At 36.4% G+C, this 25,493-nt stretch overlaps 1 protein-coding gene across 3 annotated transcripts in view; it reads right to left on the bottom strand.

Moving 5' to 3' along the window:
- The window catches only part of CDH18 (cadherin 18), a 408,681-nt gene that overhangs the window by 98,094 nt on the left and 285,094 nt on the right, over positions 1-25,493 (bottom strand). For all 3 annotated transcript variants that reach the window (XM_088827640.1, XM_055422239.2, XM_088827639.1), the window contains one exon: positions 16,361-16,548. In XM_088827640.1, the coding sequence (XP_088683766.1) occupies positions 16,361-16,548 (188 nt within the window). The remainder of the gene's footprint in view (positions 1-16,360; positions 16,549-25,493) is intronic.

Genomic DNA, 25,493 nt, shown 5'->3' on the forward strand with positions numbered 1-25,493 from the left:
CATTAATATATTTTTCAGGAGCCATGAATTTCACTTCAAATACAATAATGAAGAAGTAGATCATCTTGGTGTTTTGCACAAGAGAATATATGGTCTATTTTAGGATACAAAATAGTAAATACACATTTTTGCACTGGACACATTTAAAAAGACTTGATCCTTGGAAGAAAAGCTATAACAAAACTACACAGCATATTAAAAAGCAAAGACTTTACTTTGCTGACAAAGGTCCAAATAGTCAAAGCTATGGTTTTTCCAGTAGTCATGTATGGATATGAGAGTTGGACCATAAAGAAGGCTGAGTGTCAGAGAATGGATGCTTTTGAACTGTGGTGTTGGAAAAGACTTGAGAGTCCCTTGGACTGCAAGAAGAACCAACCAGTCAATCCTAAAGGAAATCAGTCCTGAATATTCATTGGAAGGACTGATGCTGAAGCTCCAATAGTTTGGCCACCTGATGCGAAGAATTGACTCATTTGAAAAGACGTTGATGCTGGGAAAGATTGAAGGCAGGAGGAGAAGGGGACAAGAGAGGATCAGATGGCTAGATGGCATCACCAACTCAAGTAAGCTCCAGGAGTTTGAGTAAACTCCAGGAGTTGCTGATGGACAGCAAAGCCTGATGTGCTGCAGCCCATGGGGTCACAAAAAGTTGGATGTGACTGAATGACTGAACTGAACTGACTGAACTTCCAAACAAAATAATAACAACCTAGAACAAATAATACTTCTCAGGGAGATAAATAAGACATTGTCATTATGTTATTTTGCAAGTTTTTATAAGACAAAATTAAATATTAAAAATGTTAAAAACTCAAATTCTTAAAGTGAACCATATGTAAAATACATATACATTTATCTATGGCAAAGTATTATGCATTTTAGATTTATATATTTTAAAGAAGAGAAACCAAACTATCACTGGAAGGATTGATGCTGAAGCTCTAATTTGTTGGCCACTTGGTGCAAAGTGTCGGCTCATTGGAAAAGACCTTGATGCTGGGAAAGATAGAAGGCAGGAGGAGAAGGGAATGACAGAGAACAAGATGGTAGGGTGGCATCATCGGCTCAATGGACATGAGTTTGAGCATACTCCAGGAGACAGTGAAGGACAGGGAAGCCTGGCATGCTGCAGTCCATGGGGTTGCAAAGAATCGGACAGAACAACAATTTTAAAGAAAGGCTAATTGATCTGCAGTTCACCAAGTGGGAGTCATTTCCTTGTCAGAGAATTAAAGCTTGAAATGAACTGCCAGTGTATCTAACAGCTGTCTTGTTTGGGGACTTGCATGACTTTTAGTTGGACCCACAGATCCACTGCAGTTTTCTTTTCTTGACTCCTTTCTCCTTAACATTAGTAAGTAAGAATCTGTTTTGGAGTAATTCAACAAGTTTCATCCAAATTTAAATGGCCTCTCCTCAAAATGGTACACAATTGCTGCCTATCAAGAATTAGGTGCATGGATATGGTCCCCTTGGCACAGAGGAGCAGGGACTATCAGAATCAAGATATTTGGCTCATGGAAAGCAATACCTTTGGCAGGTTTACTACTTGTTGAAAAGCAATATAAATTTTTAGACTTAACCCACTGCATCAGGTAGACTTCATAATGACTAAAGTTCACTGAGAGTCAGAAAGACTTCCAATGCAACTTGTGAAAATAATTTTAGCCACCTCTATCCCATCACATATTATCAAGCTGTGCATCCAATACAACAGGCATCTCTCTTTCCATTTTTAGCAGATCCCCTGGCAAGTTAGATGTCATTTATCTTAACATTGGCCTACCTACTGCTAAGGTACAGGTTTTTATGTGAACACATGGTTTCATGTTTATGATTATCTCATATATATTTAAGTACCCCAAGAAAGAGATAATCATTTTAAAGGACTTGTTTGTCAGGTCTGGCGGATGGATGGATAGGACCAATCTCAAGTCACTAAGGAAAGAGAGGATATTTTGGATCACGACAAAATTTCAGAAGCAGATGAATTAATAACACACATGGAAATAGTTTTAATAACCTCATTTATAAAGAAAACACTGCAGTGCTAATTGCAAATGAGAGAAACTGGAAATAAATTACACTTTTGGAGGATTTTTTTTTGCATTATGTATACAAAATAAAGTATGTTAATTCTTGGTTTTGTATTAAAACAAAGAATATACAATAGTATATAGAGAAAGAATTAGGATTATAATTTTTTTCCATTTACTGTAAATCCTGGTAATGCCGTTCAAGTACGTATTGTTCACACACTGTAAATAGATCACTCAGTAATTTCTTAGTAATCTTTTGTTCCCAGGAAATTAGTTAGAAATCTAAGGGTATCATTTTTCATAGTTACAAGATTTTTATTTTTATTATGTGAAAGTAGTCTAAAAATAGACTACTTATAGACTAAAATGAAATAAAAACAATAGACAAAGCACAGTGAAATCTATTCATCTAACACCTAGTTTTGATTAAAAGATGAAGGAAAAAAATTTAGAAACATACTCAGTTTATAAAAATACCAAAGAAAGCAAAAGAAAGACATGTTTAACCTAGAGTATACAAAACACACACTTTTCCTATCTTAAAACAGCAACCAAAAAAAAAAGGATACAGAACAAGTTCATATGCGTGAGGCATAGTAGGAAATTGATTAGGGCAATTATAGAAACAGAGATTGTTTATGAGCATGATAAATAACCTTTTCAAGCTATACTATGTTAAAATTTCAACTGCCCATGCTTGGAGTTTTTGGGGGCAGGATTCTGCCATTTGAATTGGACAGAAGATTAAAACTATCAACCCTTTTGAGCCACTTGACAACTCTTGGAAAGATGAGCTTCCAGTCTTTGATAATGTTCACCATTATTTACTCCTAGATTTTGCCTCTCCAAGATATTTGGTGTGGGGGGTGAGGGTCTATAGTTTGCATACAGTTTATCCCATTTGACAAAATATCAGACCGACGCCAAGATTCTTTTTTCTTTCTTTCTTCTCAAAACTGTAAGTCTGGATTACCAGTTCAGTGTTTAAGATGAGAACTAAGGGAAAGGTGTTCTACTGGAGATTACTAACATAATCTTAATGTTTAAGGAGAAATATTCCAGGAACTCTATCTGACTGACTCTGTTTTCATTTTTTTTTTTTTTTTGCCTTGGCCTTAATTCCCTAGATTGGTCTCAGTTGCGGTACAAGTTCTTAGAGTCAGGAACCAAAACTACGTCATCATTGATGCTCACAGTTAACAAATATATTCATTGGAAGGACTGATGCTGAAGCTAAAGTTTCAATACTTTGGCCACCTGATGCGAAGAACCGACTCACTGGGAAAGACCCTGATGCTGGGAAAGATTGAAGGCAGAAGGAGAAAGGGACAACAGAGGATGAGATGATTGGATGGCATCACCGACTCGATGGATATTAGTTTGAGCAAGCTCTGGGAGTTGTTGAAGGACAGGGAAAGCTGGCATGCTTCAGTCCATGGAGTTGCAAAGATTTGGACACAACTGAGCAACTGAATGGAACTGAACTGATGACTATTGTTGACAAATTTAGTAAATTAAAATAATCTTAATATCATATGTGTCAATTACCAAATAGGATATACTTATGCCAGGAAACTGTGATTTATGAAATGAGAAATTAATTAGCTAACTTTAATTTTTAAAATTTTAGTATTTTATCTAGCTATGCTAAATATGATGCAATATTGATAATCATAATTAGTAATCAAATATACTAGCAATATATAATTACTAGGAACTATAACAAGGATATGTATTGGCATATCCTTGATATTTATTAATATCCTTGCTGCTGCTGCTAAGTCGCTTCAGTCGTGTCCGACTCTATGTGACCCCATAGATGGAAGCCCACCAGGCTCCTCTGTCCCTGGGATTCTCCAGGCAAGAATACTGTAGTGGGTTGTCATTTCCTTCTCCAATGGATGTACGCATGCTAAGTTGCTTCAGTCGTGTCTGACTCTGTGCGACCCATGGACAGCAGCCCACCAGGCTCCTCTTTCCACAGAGTTCTCTAGGTAAGAATACTGGAGTGGGTTGCCATTTCCTTCTCCATAATATCCTTGATACCCTAATATAATTGATTTTCTGACGCTGAACCATTTCTGAAATAATTCAACTTGTGATGTGCTTTGTTTTACTAGAATGGTTCTACAGGTGACAAGAGGTTGCTTAATATTTGTATTAGTTTATTATTTTTTGTATGCATGCCATTGCATTAGTTGCTGTGAGCGGCCGTAACAGAAACACTGGGTGGTTTAAGACAGCAAAAATGTATTCTCTTGCTGTTCTGGGGACGTGGGAGTCTGAAATTTGGCAGTGCTCGGGTTTATAGGGCCTATAAATTGTCCCTCACAAATTGTTTTTCAGTTTCTGTGACTGCCCTGGCACACTTGGGAAAGACACCCCAGCACAGTTGGGAATCCAGTTTGCATTCTAATTCAACCACCTGACGGATAAGCCTCTAAGTCTGGTGTTACAAACTCTTAGCTTTATAGCTATTGGGTCATAAAGTTATATTTCAGAGGAAACATAGAAAACTTCAGGTGACTCGTGCAACAACTATTGTGGTCAGATCATGTTATGTATTCACAGGTATAATATTTCCTCATTTTTAACGCTCAAAATTGTCTCTGATCTCCATATATGAAGGACACTTCAATTGGATATAAAGACTGGGACTCATGTTTACTTTCCTGAGTATATGGGAAGTATTCATGCATGCTTAAAACAAATCTCCCATGAAAATATTTCCAGGCTGTCCTCCACCTTTGAAAAATTTGCCCTCTTATATCTGAGTTCTTATAACAACTTAAATAAACCTTACCATTAACATTTGACATCTTGTATTATAACAATGTATCATGTCTACTCAGTTTTCTCTAAGAGAGAGAATATTATCTAATTCATCTTCCCATTTTAGTTATCTGGCATAATTCCTGGTACATGGTGGGTGATTAATAGCCTCCCTCAATTTCAAATATAGCTTTGTTTAGCATATGGAAAAGTGCTTTTTTATAGTTTACATTTGAAGGATGAAGAATTCTATGTTATTTTTAAAATATGAAGTTAATTCCTATGTGTGAACTAAATAACTAATACATATTAACTCATTTAATGATCACAACTCTTGTGAGTTAGAATCGTTTCCATTTACAAATGAAGAAAACAAAGTACATAAAAGTCAAGAAACTTATTCAGGGGTAACAGCCTAAGATATACTTGGGATTTGAATTCAGGCAGTGGGAACTCTACAGGTTTTGCTCTTAAGCACTGTGATAGTCTGCCTGAAATCTAATTAGCATATAAAGGGTGTAATATAACATTCCAACTTGATGACTAACAAGGAACAGATTTCTCAGTTGAGGCACTCAGTCTTGTCCGACTCTTTGCGACCCCATGGACTGCAGCACGCCAGGCTTCCCTCTCCATCACTAACTCCTGGAGCCTATTCAAACTCATGTCAGTTGAGTTGGTGATGTCATCCAACCATCTCATCCTCTGTTGTCCCCTTCTCCTCCTGCCTTCAGTCTTTCCCAGCAACAGAGTCTTTTCAAATGAGTCAGTTCTTTGCGTCAGGTGGCCAAAGTATTGCAGTTTCAGTTTCAGCTTCAGCATCAGTACTTGCAATGAATATTCAGGACTGATTTCCTTTAGCATGAACTGGTTGGATCTCCCAGGAGTCCAGGGGACTCTCAAGAGTTTTCTTTAACACCACAGATCAAAAGCACCAATTCTTCGGCACTCAGCTTTCTTTACAGTCCAACTCTCACATCCATACATGACTACTTTAGAGACCATAGCTTTGACTAGACAGACTTTTGTTGGCAAAGTAATGTCTCTGCTTTTTAATATGCTGTCTAGGTTGGTCAAGCTTTCCTTCCAAGGAGCAAGTGTCTTTTAATTTCATGGCTGCAGTCACCATCTGCAGTGATTTTGGAGCCCCCCAAAATAAAGTCTGTCACTGTTTCCACTTTTTCCCCATCTTTTTGCCATGAAGTGATGGGAAAATATGCCATGATCTTAATTTTTTGAATGTAGAGCTTTAAGCCAACTTTTTCACTCTCCTCTTTCTTTTTTTTTTTTTTATTGGAGGCTAATTATTTTGCAATATTATATTAGTTGGTTTTGCCATACATTGACATGAATCCACCCCGGGTCTCTTTAGCTCTTCTTCACTTTCTGCCAGATTTTTAGTGGAATAAAATTTCCTCACTATTAAAGGATACATTCTTGCATCTTCCCAAGTATTTATAATCACATTGAACGTGAATTATTAGCTTCATTAATTATAACTTCATTAAATCTGGCTACCAAAACTCTTAGTACTTTCACAACTCCTTAATTCAGACTCACAAAGCTAAAAAACTGAAACACTTCAAACTCTTTTGTTGCAAAACCTTCTGTCACCTCTGTGAGTTAGAACTGTTTATTCTGGTGTAATTCTAACTTCCCCAGGCAGTGGGGCTTCTCTTACTTTTCTTTAGTTACTTTTCAATGTTCTAATGCAGTTCACTATCACTGATTGGTTCCAATTTTCATCTTAAGTTTTCATTTCTTAATTTTATCCTATTACTCCTAGTAATTACTTTCACATATCATTGCTCTTTCTTACTTATAAAATCAAACTTTTCCCTCTTTAATAAGAACACAATTCATATTCCTATAGATAAGTTATCATCTTCCCCATCAATCATTTTCTAGCCAGCTCTACATATTTGGAACATTTTAATTGTTTCTCATTAATCACTTCTACTATTCATTAAATCACATTAATATATTCCTCCTCTGGAACTATGCAACCATCATAAATAGATAGATACCAAAACGGCATTTAGCCAAGTTGCTGCAAGACTCACTTCTTCTTGGACTCCAAGAAGATCTTAAAATTCTGCTTTCCTACATAATAAAAGTGACTCACAGGACCTTTCCTTGATCCAATTATTATATTGCATCATGATCCATGTGTTCTATCATGGAAATGGGATAATAATAATGAGATTGATACCAATATTTTAATAAAAAAAGGAACTTCACTTGTGCAAAATATGGCCAAATCCTGGAATTTTCTGAAAAAAAAAAAAGCATATTCTATTATTTGGTTATTTTGAAATTTTACTTTTGTATTAGGGTATAGTCAATTTTGTGATGGTTTCAGGTGAACAGCAAAACAATTCAGTCATAGTTATACATGTTTCTCTTGCAATCCCTTCCCCCTACCCAGGTTGCCATATAACGTTGAGTGGAGTTCCTTGTGTTATACAGTAGGACCTTGTTGGTTATCCATTTTAAACATAGCAATGTGTATTGTACATAACCTTGCCAAACTCCCTAATTATCCCTTCCCCCTTGGAAACCATGTTTGTTCTCTAACTCTATGAGTCTCTCTCTCAGTTTTGTACGTTGATTTGTACCATTTCATTTTAGGTTCCAAATATAAGGCATGTCATACAATATTTCTCCTTCCCTGAGTTACTTCACTTGTATGAGATTCTCTAGGTCCATCCCTGCTGCTGTAAATGATGTCATTTCATTCTTTTCAATGGCTGAGTAATATTCCATTGTCTATATGTACTACATCTTCTTTATCCATTCCTCTATCAATGGATATTTAGGTTGCTTCTATGTCTTGAGTATTATAAACAGTGCTGCAATGAAAATTGGGGTGCATGAATCTTTTCAGATTATGTTTTCCTCCACATATATGCCTAGAAGTGGGATTGCAGGGTCTTATGGTAGCTCTAATTTTAGTTTTTTTAAGTTGTGGATAGCTCAACTCATCAGGCTGTTTCAAGAAATCATTAATTTCCAACTAGAATACTAAATAATATTACAGTGCTGAGTGCTCAGTCTTTTCAGTTATGTCTGACTGTTTGTGATCCCATGGACTGTAACCCCCAAGCTCCTCTCTCCATAGGATTTCCCAGGCAAGAATACTGGAGTGGGTTGCCATGCCATACTCTAGGGGATCTTCCCGGACCCAGGGATTGAACCTGAATCTTCTGCATTGCAGGCAGATTCTTCACCACTGAGCCTCTGGGGAAGCCCAAATAATATTACTGGAATAGGTGTTCAGTTCAGTTCAGTTTAGTCGCTCAGTTGTGTCCGACTCTTTGCGATCCCATGAATCACAGCACGCCAGGCCTCCTTGTCCATCACCAACACCCGGAGTTCACTCAAACTCATGTCCATAGAGTTGGTGATGCCATCCAGCCATCTCATTCTCTGTCGTCCCCTTCTCCTCCTGCCCCCAATCTTTCCCAGCATCAGAGTCTTTTCCAGTGAGTCAACTCTTCGCATGAGGTGGCCGAAGTATTGGAGGTTCAGCTTTAGCATTAGTCCTTCCAATGAACACCCAGGATTGATTTCCTTTGGAATGGACTGGTTGAATCTCCTTGCAGTCCAAGGGACTCTCAAGAATCTTCTCCAGCACCACAGTTCAAAAGCATCAATTCTTCGGCGATCAGCTTTCTTCACAGTCCAACTCTCTCATCCATACATGACCACAGGAAAAACCATAGCCTTGACTAGATGGACCTTGGTTGGCAAAGTAATTTCTCTGCTTTTTAATATACTATCTAGGTTGGTCATAACTTTCCTTCCAAGGTTAAAAAGTGTTAACTAATGTCAAAGTAGTTTCAATGAATCTATCACTCCATAGCCATGCCTGTGGATGAAGAATCAGAACTAAAGTTGCCACAAAGCAGGCCTCTGTTAAAGGTATTATAAATACAGTGGTAGATTTCACTGAATTGAACTTTCATCTCTTCAGTTTCTGGCTGAACAAAAGGACCACTTTCAAGATACTGAAATCTTACAAGAATAAAAATAATAGTTTGACTGATTTTTAAATACAATCTCTAATGAATGTTTTATTTAAATACTTCATTAGTATTAGAAACCTATTTCTTCTTATGTATGAAGTGTGTGCATTTGTAATAAGCTGGTACACCATATTTTTATTGCACTTTGTGGCTCACAGCCTCAAAACTTTACAATCTGATGGCAAAGAACATCCTGATTCTTATTCTGTCACTCAATGCAAAAAAATGATACAGAAAAATTCAGTAAATACAATCCACTAAAATTTTAAAATTTTGATTATTTTGAATGGGTGTAGTATGGTTTTAGTTGGAAATATTTCCTATTTTTTCTCAGGGTTAATTTAAACAATACTTTTATAACTTTTTATGTTTACTCTCACTATCCACCTCTGATCCTTTATTAAATAAAATGGCATAAATGATATATAGTATAAAATTTAAAAAATACAAGGTACCCAGTTGTGAAAAAATAAAATGTGCACCAACTACTGTGGACAGAGATGCACACACACAGAGCACACAGTAGATGCACGTTCCTGGATAATATCAGTATGTTGGTGCGATGCCCAGTTGCTTATTCATGTCCAACTCTTTGTGACCCCATGGACTATAGACCACCAGGTTCCTCTGTCCATGGGATTTTTCAGTACATTTATAATGAATTAATTAGAATAAGTTCTTTCTACTCTACTGGGTCTAGCAGATTTAAGAAGGATATAGAATTGCTGGCGTTTCCTTGGTGGCTCAGATGATAAAGAATCTGACTGCAATGCTGGAGCATGCCATGCATGCTAAGTTGCTTCAGTCCTGTCGGACTCTGTGCAACCCTATGGACTGTAGCCTGCCAGTCTTCTCTCTCCATAGGATTCTCCAGACAAGAATACTGGAATGGATTACTGTGCTCTCCTCCAGGGGATCTTCCAGACCTAGGGATCGAACCTGCATCTCTTAGATCTCCTGCATTTGCAGGTTTTTTCCCACTAGCAATGCGGGAGATCCGGGTTCCTCTCTGGGTAAGGAAGATCCCCTGGAGAGGGAAATGGCAACCTACTGCCGTATTCTTGCCTGTGAAATCCCATGAACAGAGGAGCCTGGTCAGCTACAGTCCATGGGATCGCAAAGAGTCTGACATGACTGAGTGACTAACACTTGCACAATGAAAAACTAGAGAGATGCTTACCTTGATATGTAAAACAGAGAAGATAAATAAAGAAGGATTTATGTGAGTGGAACCTACCTAGAAATGTTACGCTACAAAGACAAAACTAGAATTTTGATAAAAATCCTTACAGAAGACAGAGGGGGAAGTAGATTGCCAACAGCCATGAATGACAGTTTGTGCTGTGCTGTGCTTAGTGGCTCAGTTGTGTCCAACTCTGCCACCCCATGGACTGTAACCTGCCAGGTTCCTCTATCCATAGGATTTCCCAGGCAAGAATACTGGAGTGGGTTGCCATTTCCTCCTCCAGGAGATCTTCACAACCCAGGGATCCAACCCAGGTCTCCCACATTGCAGGAAGACTGCCATCTGAGCCACCAGGGTGTTTATGCATGCGATACCAAAGGGGAAGAGGGATGAGGAGGGGTAAATTAGGAAGATGGCATTAATATATGCACACTACTATGTATAACTAGGTAACCAACAAGGACCTACTTTATAGCACAGGCAACTATATTCAATATTTTGTAATATCCACTGAGGGAAAAATCTGCAGAAGATATATATATAGATCTATCTAACTGTCTATAGAAATCGCTGTGCTGTTCACCTGAAACTAATCTGACATTGTAAATCAGCTATGCTCCAATGAGAAAATATTGACATCATTCACAAAACCATACATAGGATGTGCTATTCTTTATGTGATTATAGGTGATTTAGATAACGTGAAATACATGAAGGCAGTAAGATAAGCTCATGGAGTTTTCTGGAAAGTGTAGTTAACATTCAGTGCAAATAGAGGAAGAAAGAAGAAAAGAAGAAATGCAGGTATTGACGTATCACTGTGCTTATTAGCCAGGCACAACTGACAGCACCGTTTTACTTCATTTCATCTCTCTGTAACAATCACTTTGTAGCACATTAAAAATAAGAAAACTGAAGATTAGAGATTTGTGATAATGTCATGCATCTCTTATATGGAAAGACCAAAATTTCTTTTTCATCCAGTGGTAAAGATGGTATTTTCCACGGCCCTTCACTGACTAAAAAAATCAAGTTTAAGATTTGGGACTTAAAATAATAGGCATTGTTTTTGCAATTAAGTATACTTGAGGAAGAAAAGTGGTACTATAGATACTATTTGCCGAAAGTCATAAAAGAAAATTGGGCTGGAGTCTTGAGTTAAAACAAACAAGCCAAAAAATGGAATAGCTTCTATAAAGAAGGCAAATTGACACAGGGGCCACAAGAACTGAATCTTGGAGCGGATGCTACAAAGCATATCCCTGGCCTCAGAGGTTTATGTCATAGGAAAGAATGTATCAACTTGCATTCATCCCTATCTTTTCCCCTTTCCACCCTGTCAGGGTCCATTAAACAAGGAATGAAAGTTATCAAAGTGTATTTACAACGTACTGCACCATGGACCAGTGAATTCAACTTGGCAATTTTCTGATGAAGGCACGATATAGAAAGAATGTGCGGATGCTCCTGCAGACTGATTTATAGAGCAGGGCTGATTTTGATCTTTGGGAAGATTAGCTGTTCTGCCTTGCTGGCTCAAGTGAGCTGCTTTAGAGATTAAATAAGGAACAAGTTCGAAAGGACTGTTTTATCTATTTCCTGCCATCTGTATGAGTGCCTCTTGAAGGTTAAAATCCACAGAGTGATATAGCTTAATTTTCAAATTGCAATAGTTTGTAACGTTGTATATATAGCAATGGAATAACTCTAAAATGGATAATCCTAATCTGAAGGATTAAGAAATTTGATAAATGCACACACTGGATTTTAGAGGAAGTATGCTGCTGCTGCTGCTGTTGCTAAATCGCGTCAGTCGTGTCCGGCTCTGTGAGACCCCATAGATGGCAGCCCAACAGGCTCCTCTGTCCCTGGGATTCTCCAGGCAAGAATACTGGAGTGGGTTGCCATTTCCTTCTCCAGTGCATGAAAGTGAAAAGTGAAAGTGAAGTCGCTCAGTCGTGTCCGACTCTTAGCGACCCCATGGACTGCAGCCCACCAGGCTCCTCCATCCATGGGATTCTCCAGGCAAGAGTACTGGAGTGGGTTGCCATTGTCTTCTCCAGAGGAAGTATAGACCATATTAAAAAATAAATTCAGGAAAAATGTGGAAGATAATTTGGACTCATGAAATATCAAGGTTATTTTAGTATTAACATTACCACGTAACACAATTACAACACTTACCTTGAAAATACCTATTGTGTATGTTCATGTGTGTATGCAATATAGAATAGAGAATGTTAATTACATATAGGTGCACACATGTGCACACATATGATTTTGGCTTCATTTTTCACAAGCAACTTAAAATTAATTGAGGCCATGAAGGGTGATAAGATCCCCATTGTTCTTAATCGCACAATATATACTTGTATTTTATATTATGTGTGTATTCACACCAGCCACCACTTCCCTTTCGTTTTGTAAACAATAAAACTTCCTACTTTACACAGACAATAATTCTCAATTGGCAAGGATCCTCTTGTTTCCCATTCCCATGCATATATTCCAGCTAGATCATTGCAAACTTATCTGCAAACATTAAATTCTCCCTCCTATTTGATTCTGTTAAAGAAGGAGGCATATTATCATAAATTCTTTCTTTCCATCTGCAATCAAGATCTCAAACAGTGTCATCTCTACCTCAGAGCATCTTTTTAATTCAATTACCCTCTCTTTAGTATCCTCAGTTTCTTGTCTCTTGATTTTTTATCCATCTGCTATCAACACACTTTCCATCTCCCAACTAACGATTAAAATCTTCGTTTTATGATGTTCTTATTTATTTGCCTCCCTGGCTTTACTACAAAGCTTCTCAAAGAGGATAGTGTGTTTAAACTTTTTTCTTCCATTTCTTTGCCTCCCATACATAATCTCTACACTACAGTAAATTTGTTCTTCTCTTCATTGCAGCAAATGTTTCCTTTCAAGTAGGTAATACAAGTAACTTTTGAGAGTCTAAAGAGACAAACTCCTGAGCCAAATTTTCTGTCATCAATTTCTGTTGTTTTAGTCAGTCAGTCATGTCTGACATTTTTGCAACCCCATGGATGGCAGCCTGCCAGGCTCCTCTGTTCATCGGATTTCCCAAGCGAAAAAACTGGAGTGGGTTGCCATTTCCTTCAACAGGGGATCTTCCTGACACAGGCATCGAACCACATCTCCTGCACTGGCAGGTGGATTATTTACCACTGAACCACCAGGAAAGCCCACACAACATTCTAGTTAGGTTTAAAGGAATGATAAAGGCGTGCCTGCATGCTCAGTCACTCAGTCATGTCCGACTCTGAATCTTTACAACCCCATGGACTGTAGCCCACCAGGCTCCTCTGTCCATGGAATTTTCCAGGCAAGAATGCTGGAGTGGGTTGCTATTTTCTGCTGCAGGGGATCTTCCCAACCTGAGGATCATACCTGAGTCTCCTGTGACTCCTGCATTGACAGGTAGATTCTTTACCACTCAACCACTAGGGAAGCTCCATAATGGGTATACCAACTCAATAAAGATTTGGGAATAAGTTCTTAAAACCCTTCCTGACACAGAGGAAACACTCAACAAATGTGATGTTACTATCTATTGTGATGAAAATGAGATGCTGATGGTGAGCTGAATTAACTTTTATAATCCTAAATGGTTTCATAGATCTAGAATCCTTCATATTTTTAATGACTATATTCCTCCTATTCAGCCTCCTTTGGGAATTTTCACTGATAAAATTCTCTTCTGTATTTTGATATTTTCTTCAAAGACTCTATTTCTTTCCTGCCTTCTGCTTGTTTCTTAAATGCTAGTGTTCCCTAGGGTTTAAGATTCATCTTTCAGAAAGAATTATTCCTCCACTTACCTGGATTTATTTGAGTGAAGAAGCCATCCAAGGAATGAAAAGCAGACATTCTTTGTTTCATTTTTCAGTCTATAGTATTGTGTTGGCCAAAAAGTCCATTTGAGTTTTTCTTAACATTTTTTAGAAAGCCCCAAACAAACATTTTTTGGCCAATTCAATATATCCATTCATTATGTTAGTGCTTATTGAATGCCTATTCAGTGTCAGAAAACATGCTAGACATTGGGAATGCAGCAGTATTAAAAAAATAATCTTGTTCTCTTGTAGCTTATATGAAAAGTTCATTAAAAATAGAGACATCAAATGAGACCTTGTCACTTCCTGCTTAGATAACTTCAGTGGCTTTCCATTGGGCAAAATATAACAAAATTCTGTGTGCTTTCCTGTGCACTAGTTTCTTCACTCTCTCTGCTCCAGAATCAAGGATGTTATTTAGGTCCTCACTGTCCACATTCCACAAGGTTCTCCTTGTGTTTTCTTTCCTCTTCCTCTAATTCTCTCACCCAGTTACCTCCTCGGTATGTTTTAGTTCTCTGTTCAACCACTGCTAACTAATCAGACAGGATTAAAAACCCTAGATTTTGCCTTCCCAATAGCACTGTTTAACTCTCGGTCATAGATCACTTTTATTATCCATCTAAGAATGCATGTGTTACTTGATTGGTGTCTCTCCACTTCCATAGGTGGGAAGCTCTACGTAGGCTAAGACTGACTTTTGCTCTGCTCAGGCTTTCATGGCTCATGTAGAACACAATTACTGCTACACAAGAGACATGTAAAACTCAATATTTGTTAAAATAAAGATGTGGAAATTGACTTTTTTATCAACACATTTTTTTTTTAGCCAAGTTTGACAATTTCAGAAAGATTAAAATGAGAAGATATTTAGGTGAAGAATCAATATCATATATAGACCAGTGATGACTAGTAAGTATTTGCACACTTTAAACTCTGCTTCTCAGGCCCCTGTTGTGACATACGAAAAACATTTTAATCTTCAGTTTTAAATCAATATAAAATTATGATTATTAGAAGAATAAATGAGATTTTATATAGTGCAAAGATAAATATATATACAAAAACACACAGATAACTAGATAGATAGCTAGATAACATAATAAATTACAACTAGATTCAAATAGATAGATGACTGATAGACTGACAGATTGATTGAGACACTTCACTATTACAGTATGTGTGCTTAGTTGTTCAGCCATGTCTGACTCTTTGTGACCCCATGGACTATGGTCTTCCAGGCTCCTTTGGCCATGGGGGTTCTCCAGGCAAGAATACTGGAATGGGTTGCCATGCCCTCTTTCAGGGGATCGTCCCGATTCAGGGATAGAACCCAGGTCTCCCACACTGCAGACAAATTCTTTACTGTTTGAGCCATCAGAATATAATTTTTCAACCTTTGTTTTCAACATTCTATACAGTAGAAGCATCCAGAGTACTTGTTAAAAAGACTAATTCCTCACTCCCACTCCAGCCTTTCTGAATCAAAATATAATGAAAGTAAGATCTAGGGACTTGCGTGTTACTAGATTTTCAAGCTGAAATTGTTAAACATTTAAACACTGAGACATACTGCTTTAGAAGTTACATTTAAATTCTCCTTTGCTAATTGCCTATGTTCTACTTCATTCTTAAAAAGGCATGAGCATAGTGTTCTCTTAAAAGCAAAAGTCAATAGATTTAGTCTGGTGACAAATTCTCAGGAATAAAACAGAATGAGGGTAATGAGAAGGTAAATGACTTCACTAAAAGGTCCATGACCATCAAGCAGGAAAGTCTTATAACGCTACTTTGATTCAGTTCAGTTCAGTTCAGTTGCTCAGTCGTGTCCGACTCTCCGCGACCCCATGAATCACAGCACGCCAGGCCTCCCTGTCCATCACCAACTCCCGGAGTTCACTCAAACTCACGTCCACAGAGTCGGTGATGCCATCCAGCCATCTCATTCTCTGTTGTCCCCTTCTCCTCCCGCCCCCAACCTTTCCCAGCATCAGAGTCTTTTCCAGTGACAGCATAGCATAAAATAATGATATTAACAGAACTGGAATTCACAGTAACTGTGTTATCCAAAAACAAAAATAAGGGAATACATTCATAGTGCATTCTACATCTGATCTTCCCACACATAGGGCTTCCCTGGTGGCTCAGACAGTAAAGAATCTGCCTGCAGGAAAATACCCTGGAGGAGGAAATGGCAACCCACTACAGTATTCTTGACTGGAGAATCCCATGGATGGAGAAGCCGGGTGGGCTATAGTCCATGGGGTTGTGGAGTCGGACACAACTCAGCAACTAACACTTAGGAAATGATTTAAACAGTTAGACGTAATCATAATTAAAATAATTACATATTAAAGAGGAAATACTTTGTCATTTTAATGACTTAAAAATATACATTATTAATATCTTGCCAAATTTGCATGCATGGAAAAATGAGTGAATTGCTTAGCTCACTCACAGTATTTTTTTTACCTTTCTTAAGGAAAGGATCCCTTCTCTTGTCTCTTTGTCAGTGGAGATGGAGAATATGCCAGCACCGTCACCATTAATGATGGAGTATGTCATGTCTGCATTTGAGCCAGTGTCCGCATCATTTGCCTTGATTTTCCCAACAGCTGAACCAACTTGAGCTGACTCAGGAACATACAGCTGATAGTGCTCTGAAAAAGTATTTTATATTAAAATTATTTGATATAATAATGGTCATAAAGTAACAATCATTTCATAAAAAGACACTGAAATATTTAGGCCACACATCTTATGAAATAGATATTAAGCATAATGTACATGTTGTCACCAATTGTTTTATTGAGAAGTTAGAAATATCTATTACAGTGATTTATTTATTTACTATATAAAGCTTCAAATAACTATATAAATAACAGAAACCTTTAATTAAAATGTAATTTTATAGAATTTTTAAACCTATTAAATTAATGAGATTTAAAATACAATTAGGCCATGTAGATAGGTAAATGTGAAACATCTATAAAAATAACCTCTGAGTTAATAATTTTTTTTAGCTTTGGTAAGATATTTCATTTTTTTGGTTAGTGCATCTGTAAGTGTGTGGAGTATTCTAATTCTCTTCTAAAAGTAAAATTGCACGTTATAAAGTGCTATATGTTGTTGTTGTTCAGTTGTTAAGTCATATTCAACTCTTTGGGGCTCTATGGACTATAGCATGCCAGGCTTCCCTTCCTTCAGTATCTCCTAAAGTTTGCTCAAGTTCATGTCCATTGAATTGGTGATGCGTTCCAACCAACTCTGTCAATCGTTCTCCTCCTGACCTCAATCTTTCCAACTATCAGTGTCTAATCCAGTGAGTTGGCTCATTGCATCACATGGCCAAAGTACTGGTCCTCAGCTTCAGCATCAGTCCTTCCAATGAATATTCAGGGTTGATTTGATTTAGATTGACTGGTTTGATCTCTTTGCTGTCCAACAGGTTCTCAAGAGTCTTTTCCAGCACCTACATGAATAAACTGAAAACTGACTTTTATGTGTGTGTCTGTAAGTGTCTGTTTGTTATTCAACAAAAATATTTCCCAGTTCTATACATTTGTTTACAATATACTTGACTTCAAATATTATTTTTTAGTTCAACAGCCCTCACCAACAGAACAGTTCATGAGTAGAGCACCTTCTGTGAAACATGATCCCCTGATCTTAATCATGTACTTTGACCAGGATCTGTCAGATTGCTAAAGGCACCATATTCCTCTTAACAAAGTTATTTGACCTGGGAAGAACATGAGCCCCACATTTTTATAGGACTCCACCATTCCTCTCACAGTTGATGGATGCAAGAATAGGCAGGTGATTCACATGATTCACAAAGAGATTCCATTCCTCAAAATGTTCAAACTGGAGCTTATCTCTCTTCGCTGTGATACATTGAAAGAAGCTTCTGAGAATGGGTGTGCTTCCAAAATTCATGTTGGAATAACTAATCTAAGGTCTGTAATAATTTTTTAGAATCCTTAAAAATGTTACAATATTCCTGAAAGTGACCCTGTGGACTGTAGCCGGCCAGGCATCTCTGTCCATTCTTTTCCAGGCAAGAATACTGAAGTGGGAGCCATTCCCTTCTCCAGGAGATCTTCCTAACCCAGGGATTGAACCTGAGTCTCCTGTTTTGCATACAGATTTTCTTTACCATCTGAGCCACCAGGGAAGCTCCAGGAAGTTACATATAAAATAGAACACTGTTCTGATGAAAAACATATAGAAAAGTTGCCAAATAAATTAGAACCTATTGCTCAAAACTTTTTGAGATAGGCTAGGAAGTCAACTTTCTGGTTGTGAAAGACTGTAAGTTCCAGTTATACTATAACTTTCTATAATTCAATAAGCCAACTAAAGGACTTTTGGCTAGTGAAAATTAGGGTGATGACACTTGTAAAAAAAAAACAGAGTCTTTGTACACAGAGATAAATAAGTAAATCACAGAATTATTATGATGGTATTATTACAAAGCACATTGTTTTAACAAAAGAAGTTGAAAAAATAGTACCAGTGGGTGATAAAAGAGGCATGGCTCAGAAAACCTTTAGGCAGAGTCTTTCAAGAGGAAGCCTATCCTGGAAGCAGAAGATTCAGTGCAAAGGAAGAATGGATATTTGTTGCTAGACAGACCTTTGTTGACAAAGTAATGCCTCTACTTTTTAATATGCTATCTAGATTGATCATAACTTTTCTTCCAAGGAGCAAGTGGCTTTTAATTTTATGGCTGCAGTCACCATCTGCAGTGATATCAATTCCCTTAAGTAATTCCCTTTACTGAAATGTTGGCTAAATATGGGGACTCACTTCTAATAAACTGAACATAGCAAAATTAATGAGGTATCACTTCCAAGATAAGGTTATGAAAGCACTGTGGTTTCTTTCATGAGTACTATTTTTCAAGTTCCCTTAGATTGCTTCCCTGGGGGAAACTATGATGTTGTATTGAAGCCCTAAGGAGTGTACCATATGACAAGTGACTGAAAACTGGCAATAATGATGTTAGTAAACTGGAGGCAAAAACCATCCCTGTCTCCCCCAGGAAAGTTTCTGAATAAGATCACAACCTCTGCTGCCAAATATACTGGGATCTAATAATCCTGAACCTGAAGTACCCAGCTAAGTCAAACCTAAATCCCTGATCTCCAGAAATCATGAGGTAATACATGTTGGTTGTTTAAGCTCCTCAATTGGATGATTTGCGATACAGTAATAGATCACTCATACACAGCAGTCTTGTAGTTGTCAGTGATTTGACAAATATAAGGGACCCTGTTTAGTTCTTTCTTTTCTGTGGTACTTTGCATAATGTTTGGGGAAATTAAAAGCAAAATTGAAACAAAAATCCAAACAAGCAAACAAAACATGATAAGCAGTTATTCTTGGAGCAAAGTTTTCAAATGCCTTTTAATCTCCCAATTTTATTTTGCAAATAAATAAATTATTGCTGTTATAGCCAGTGCTCAAGGTGAAATACTTATAATCAAATTCTCAGCTCATCCTCCTAGACAGTGGTCCCTAAACTTTTTAGCACCAGGCACCCATTTCATGGAAAACAATTTTTCCATGGACTGGCGGTGGAGGTTGGTTTGGGGATGATTCAAACACATTACATTTATTGAGCACTTGACTTTTAATGCTGCTGCTAATCTGACAGGAGGTACTAGTTCTCTGGCCAGAGACTGGGGACTCCTGGGTTAGAGGATACCATGAAGTGGTAGGTGCGTGCTTAGTCATGAAACCCCATGGATGGTATTTGGCCAAGGTCTTCTTTCTATGGGATTCCTAGGCAAGAATACTGGAGTGGGTTGCCACTTCCTTCTCCAGAGGATCTTCCCATCTCAGGAACTGAACATTGGCTGCCTGCTGATCCTGTATTGCAGACAAATTCTTTACCACTGAGCCAACTTGGAAGCCCCTAGAAGACACCATACATTCAGTAATTACAGTCTTTGCTTTTTTCTTTTTTACCAAACGGAGTTGAAAATTCCTTCCACATAAAAACCTGCACATGGACTTTTATAGTAGCTTTATTCATCACAGACAAAACCTGGAAGTCATCATTTATTTTTGCTTTTATTGCCTATGCTTTGTGCCATATTCACAAAATTTTTGCCAAGACAGAAGTCAAGAATCCTTTTCCCTCTGTGTTCAATGGATGTAAAATTTCAATCATACTCTCTCTTGTGTGTGCTGTCGTGTACGATTCTTTGGGACCAGATGAATTGTATCCTATGAGGCTCTCGTTCCTTAGGATTATCCCAGCAAGAATACTGGAGTGGGTCGTCATTTCCCACTGCAGGGGATCTTCCTGAGGATTGAACCCGTGTATCCTGCATTTTCTGCTGGTTTCTTTACCACTGAGCCACCTGGGAAGCTGACTCAATTATATCAGATGATTTAATAATTCTGGAGACCTGCTGTATGACACAGTGCCTACAGTTAACAATGTAGCATTGTTGTCTTCAAAGTATGGAACTACAGCAAACTAAAAGAGTTCTGCACAGCAAAGCAGATAATCAGCCGAATTAAAAGGCAATGCAGAGGATGCATGGAAATATCTGCAAACTTACAAAATATATAAATAACTCTTACAACTCAAGCAAAGCAAACAGAAACAATAATGATCTTAAAAATGCACAAATGATTTGAGCAGACATTTCTCCAAAAAAAGACATAAAAACTGGCAACAGTTATATGAAAATATGCTCAACATCATTAATTATCAGAGAAACACAAATTAACACTTTAGTGAGAGATAACCTCAAACCTGTTAAGCTGGCTATTGTTGACAAAACAGAAAATAAAAAGTGTTCGCACGGTTTCGGAGAAATTGAAATCCTTGGACACTCTTGGTGGGAAAGTAAAATGGTGTAGCAGCTATATAAAAGAGTATGGAGTTCCTTGAAAAGAGTAAAAATAGAACTACAACATGATCACGAAATCCTCCTTCAGAGTACATATTCCAAGGAATTGAAATTACAATCTCAAAGAGATGTCTGTGTCCTTATGGTATCTGCAGCACTATTCACAATGGCCAAGATAACAGAAATAAATCATGTCTATTTTATTCATAAATGAATAAAAATAATGAATAAAGAAATTGTCCAATAACATAAAAATATCAGCAATTTGGGAAGCAGAACCATTGAATGTATAGTGGGTATGTGTGTGTATGTGATATTCTAGTGAGATAATTATAGAATTAATCAAAGAGAAAATTTAAAATAAAACAGAGATATTATGATAAATGGATATGAACTCAATGAACTTTTGAAGTCTCTGACAACAAAGATCACTAAGAATATAAAAATAAAGTTACTACGATTTAAATGATTTCAAGGAAACCAAGGTCTTTGGGATCCAGATGCTTTTAGAGTAGAAAACATACTCTAAAAAGAGCCCAGGGCACTTAATGCTCAAATATTTTATTAATATTTCTGTTAAACATAAATATTCACACGTTCCTTTGAAATTTTAATCCTAGATATATTTTTTATGTTTTATCACATTTTAAGACACTATGATTAACCTTGGGAGGAAATATCTAAAATTATCCTAACATAAAAAAAGATTTTAGAGAAAACTTTACACACTAGTTATAACAAAATCATGCAATGATCAATATGAAGACATACAACATGCAGAGTCACCTTTAAACATTCTGACAACTAAGGGTCAACAGTCCAAAAATAATTAGGTTATTATCATCTTTTAATAATCATGATAATACATGAATTTTAATTTGCCTGTTATTTTATGAAAATTGGAATTCCTTTTAGGAGTCAAAACACTTGGGAGAATCTTTAAAGGATATAGTTCAAATGTATTTAGAAATCTTTGACCTGTGGTCTAAAGTTTTGGCTTTCCTAGTCATTATATAATTCAATCACATGGAAAGAGTCAGTTTATGATTTAGAAAGAAAGCACTCTTATTTAAATAAGATTAGCAAAGGTCAAAACTCTCAGAATCTTGGTACACACGGTAAATGATCTCTAGACTTTCTGTGTTATTTTTACTCGGTAATTGCTCTCTCTGGGAAAAAGAAAAAAAGATCTTATCTTGGATAATTTTACAGTACAGTCTAATCAGCATTTCTTTAGTTGCCAAAAAACTCCCTCAGTGTACTCTGCTTGAGTTCACAAAAAGGTTACATATTGTAGGAGTGTGATTCAACTTTCAAGAGAAGTAAGGACTAAAAAAATACATTGAGATTTTATTTCTCACAGACACATATAAACACACACACACACACAAACATATCATATGGGCTGTGTTTTTTTTTACTATCATCATGTATAGATTAGCTTGAGAGAGAGATCATGTATTCATCTTACAGAAATAAATTTTATAATTGGGTTTGTAAGGGCAAATACAAATTTAAAACAACCTACTTGGTTCTTAATTTTCCTTGTTAAAATTAAGGGGAGTGGTTTCTTTTTCCCCCAGTTTCCTTTCTTTTCTTGGAGCATTTACAAGAGAAAACTTATCATGTGTATGACTATATATGTGAAATATTCATATAGGTATTGCATAGTTAGAAAATATTTACTTTAAAATCTCATAATACCATAGATGCAATCATAGATCTAGTTGATATAATGAAGGAATTGATTAAAAAATATCTTTTATAAGTTATGCATTAAAAAACTAAAATCCCAATCATTTAACATATTTTTTAAAATGAAGAAATTTATTTTACACACTATTTGGTGTATAAAACAGCCAACTTGTTCTTTACCTGTAGCTTGGTTTTGTAAAAAATAGTCATATTTAATAATTGTGCTGTTCCAGTACACTCATAATTAATAACTTGATTGTCATATACACAAGCTACAACAGAACAGCCCTGGTTATTGTTTTGATAGTCATCAGTTATGGAGGGATATGCTGTCTGAATTGTGTAGCAATAAAGAATCACTAAAAAAAAAAACAAAAAACTTTCATAGCAAAGCACATTTTTGTTTTGTTTAAGGCTGAAGTATTTAATGACTTGCAAAAATGTGATGCAAAAACCGTCCCAAATTAACCAGTGTCCACATTTGCACCACTACATGTTGTGAGGAGATGAGCTATAGTTTGATGAAAATTACAACTAGCCAGCCTACTTAATGCTGTGAGGTAAGCTCTTTTCCTGCATCCATAATTTTTGGATGTATTTTGGTCTTTATAAAACACAAATATCACCAAGATATGTTTAAATCTAGGTGGTGTTTTAATATTAAAACATGTTGAGTTGCTTTAATCTGAGTTATTTTTTCCAAGTCATAAAAATTTTCTTTCCAAACATTTATTTTTTGTTGTTTTTGAAGGGATGTTTACATCCATAGATTTTTCTCTCTGTCCTCTCCTGCATATAAAATGCTATTGTGCTTATTGTATAAAGATTTTTCTCTTTTTTTCTCATTTATATATAATTGTTTTCATATGATCATTGGTTCTTTTGATTTGTATTGCTTTCAAGACTGATCTTCATTAAGTATTTTCAATTTTCTAGAACTCCTAATTTATTTCCTACATCTCCTTTTACACATCGTCAGGGTGCTGAACAAAAATGTATTTATATCGGAAACTTCAAGCCTTCCTTACTTATTATGTTGAAACTATTTCTGTTTCTATTTTATTAAAAATGATGATTAGCTTTCAAACAAGAAAATTTGTTGCCTATACTTGGTTTATCTTCAGATCTCTGGAAATCTGTAATATCACCTTCTCTTTTATTATAGTAATTGTATATCCTCCTAACTTTTATGATTTTGTAATGTAAAAGGCTTTTTAAAATCTTCTAATATCATTAATTATATATAGTTATTATGAGTATTATGTTTTAAAAAATACAAAGCAATTTATATTTTCCCTAAGTTTATGTCTTTTGTGTAAAGAAATTTAATGTTTATACAGTAATATTGATCAAACACTTTATGTTCAATGTCTTTCATTTTTAATCTTCCCCTTTTCTAATGCCATAAAATAACCTAATATTTTCCTTTAAAGTATAAATAACATATGTCTTTAATCACTTTGGTAAACCTTTAAGATGTTGAATTATCTACTTTTACAAGGATCACCACTGGTGCCTGTGCCTTTCATTACCTGATGTGTATTTTATCTGTGACTCCAACTTGAACATATACCAAGTCCTGGGGTACACATTATATGGCTTCCTAAGGGCTTCACAAAGTCCACTAGATCTACTTTTCAAACTAAGCGGATGTTGACTTCTGTTTTATCAACTCCCCTTCAGTTATTTTCCTTTAAAGTTCTTGATTACTTACGAATATGTACCCTTTCACTTGATGTTTTGGATCAGTCTGTCTAGATTATTGATTTATTCACTAAATGTCACTTACCTTGTGCCAGCATAATTTCAGGTACTGTACATATGTGCTAAGTCACTTCAGCTGTGTCTGATGCTTTGCGACACCGTGGACTGTAGCCTGCCAGGCTCCTCTGTCTATGGGGTACTCCAGACAAGAAAACTGGGGTGGGTTGCCATGCCCTCCTCCTGGGATCTTCCTGACCCAGGGACTGAACCCACATCCCTTAAGTCTCAGTTCTTTACCACTAGTACCATCTGGGAAGTCCCAGTTTCAGGTACTAAGTATACAGTAAACAAAACAGACCAAAATCCTCATCCTTTCATTCTTATGGGCAATATATATGATAAAACTTCATAGTATATTATGAAGTGATAATACTAAATATAACAGATTTTTATTATCTGTTTATGTGTCGATTAATCACCAAAATATCTCAGACAACAGCAAATATTTAATTCTATCTTGCACAGTATAAGAACTATGATCAAGTTACAACTGCTGGGTTAGGCTCAGTTCAAAGTGAATTTTCATTCCAGAATATGAGCTAAAAAGATAGTCATCAGGAAGGCCAAGATAAGGAACAAAGGATGAAACCACTGAAGGGCACTTAAAATGCTGTGTGGCATGTCTATTCATATTCAGTTCGCAAAAAGGCCTTTGACACAACAAAGTTATGTATCAGGAGCATATATACCATTTATAGGAAAACATGATAAGGGAGGGAAAAAAATAAGTGATTGTGAAAAAATAATATAACCTATACACAGTCTACTCTCTGGACTCAAATAACTCTTTAGTTTACTCTCTTGACTCTAAGGAACTATGTGTTGCTTAGAGTTGAAAAGTACTTGTCAGTTCCCTGACATTCCCAAATCTCTTTAAATGAGGTACCAGTCTTGATTTTAAGATCTTTTGATATAATCATATACAACATAGCTTTTCTTGTTCCAGGACCACTGAATTAGGACACATTATTTGCCCACCATAAATTCAACATATAATTGGGGATAAATAAGGACAAAATTATTGAAATAAAAATCCCATTTAGATGGAAAAACAGTGTTAGTGGCTCATAGCAATTCAAAAATGATTCTATGCAATCATTACAAGGATTTCCGTCCTTAAGACTTTGAGGCTAATTTATTTGTTAAACTTTTTACATTTACATTTTAGCCATAAAAGTCATGAAATTTTGGTTTCTTCCTCTTCTTTTTCATGTCTGCTACAAAACATACTGGCATTTTTTTCTCCTGAGTTCATCTCTTTTTTGTAGTATCTT

The sequence above is a fragment of the Moschus berezovskii genome, chromosome 18 (genome assembly GCF_049115385.1).
Source record: "Moschus berezovskii isolate FMDL1 chromosome 18, NW_MosBer_1.0, whole genome shotgun sequence".
Taxonomy (NCBI): domain Eukaryota; kingdom Metazoa; phylum Chordata; class Mammalia; order Artiodactyla; family Moschidae; genus Moschus; species Moschus berezovskii.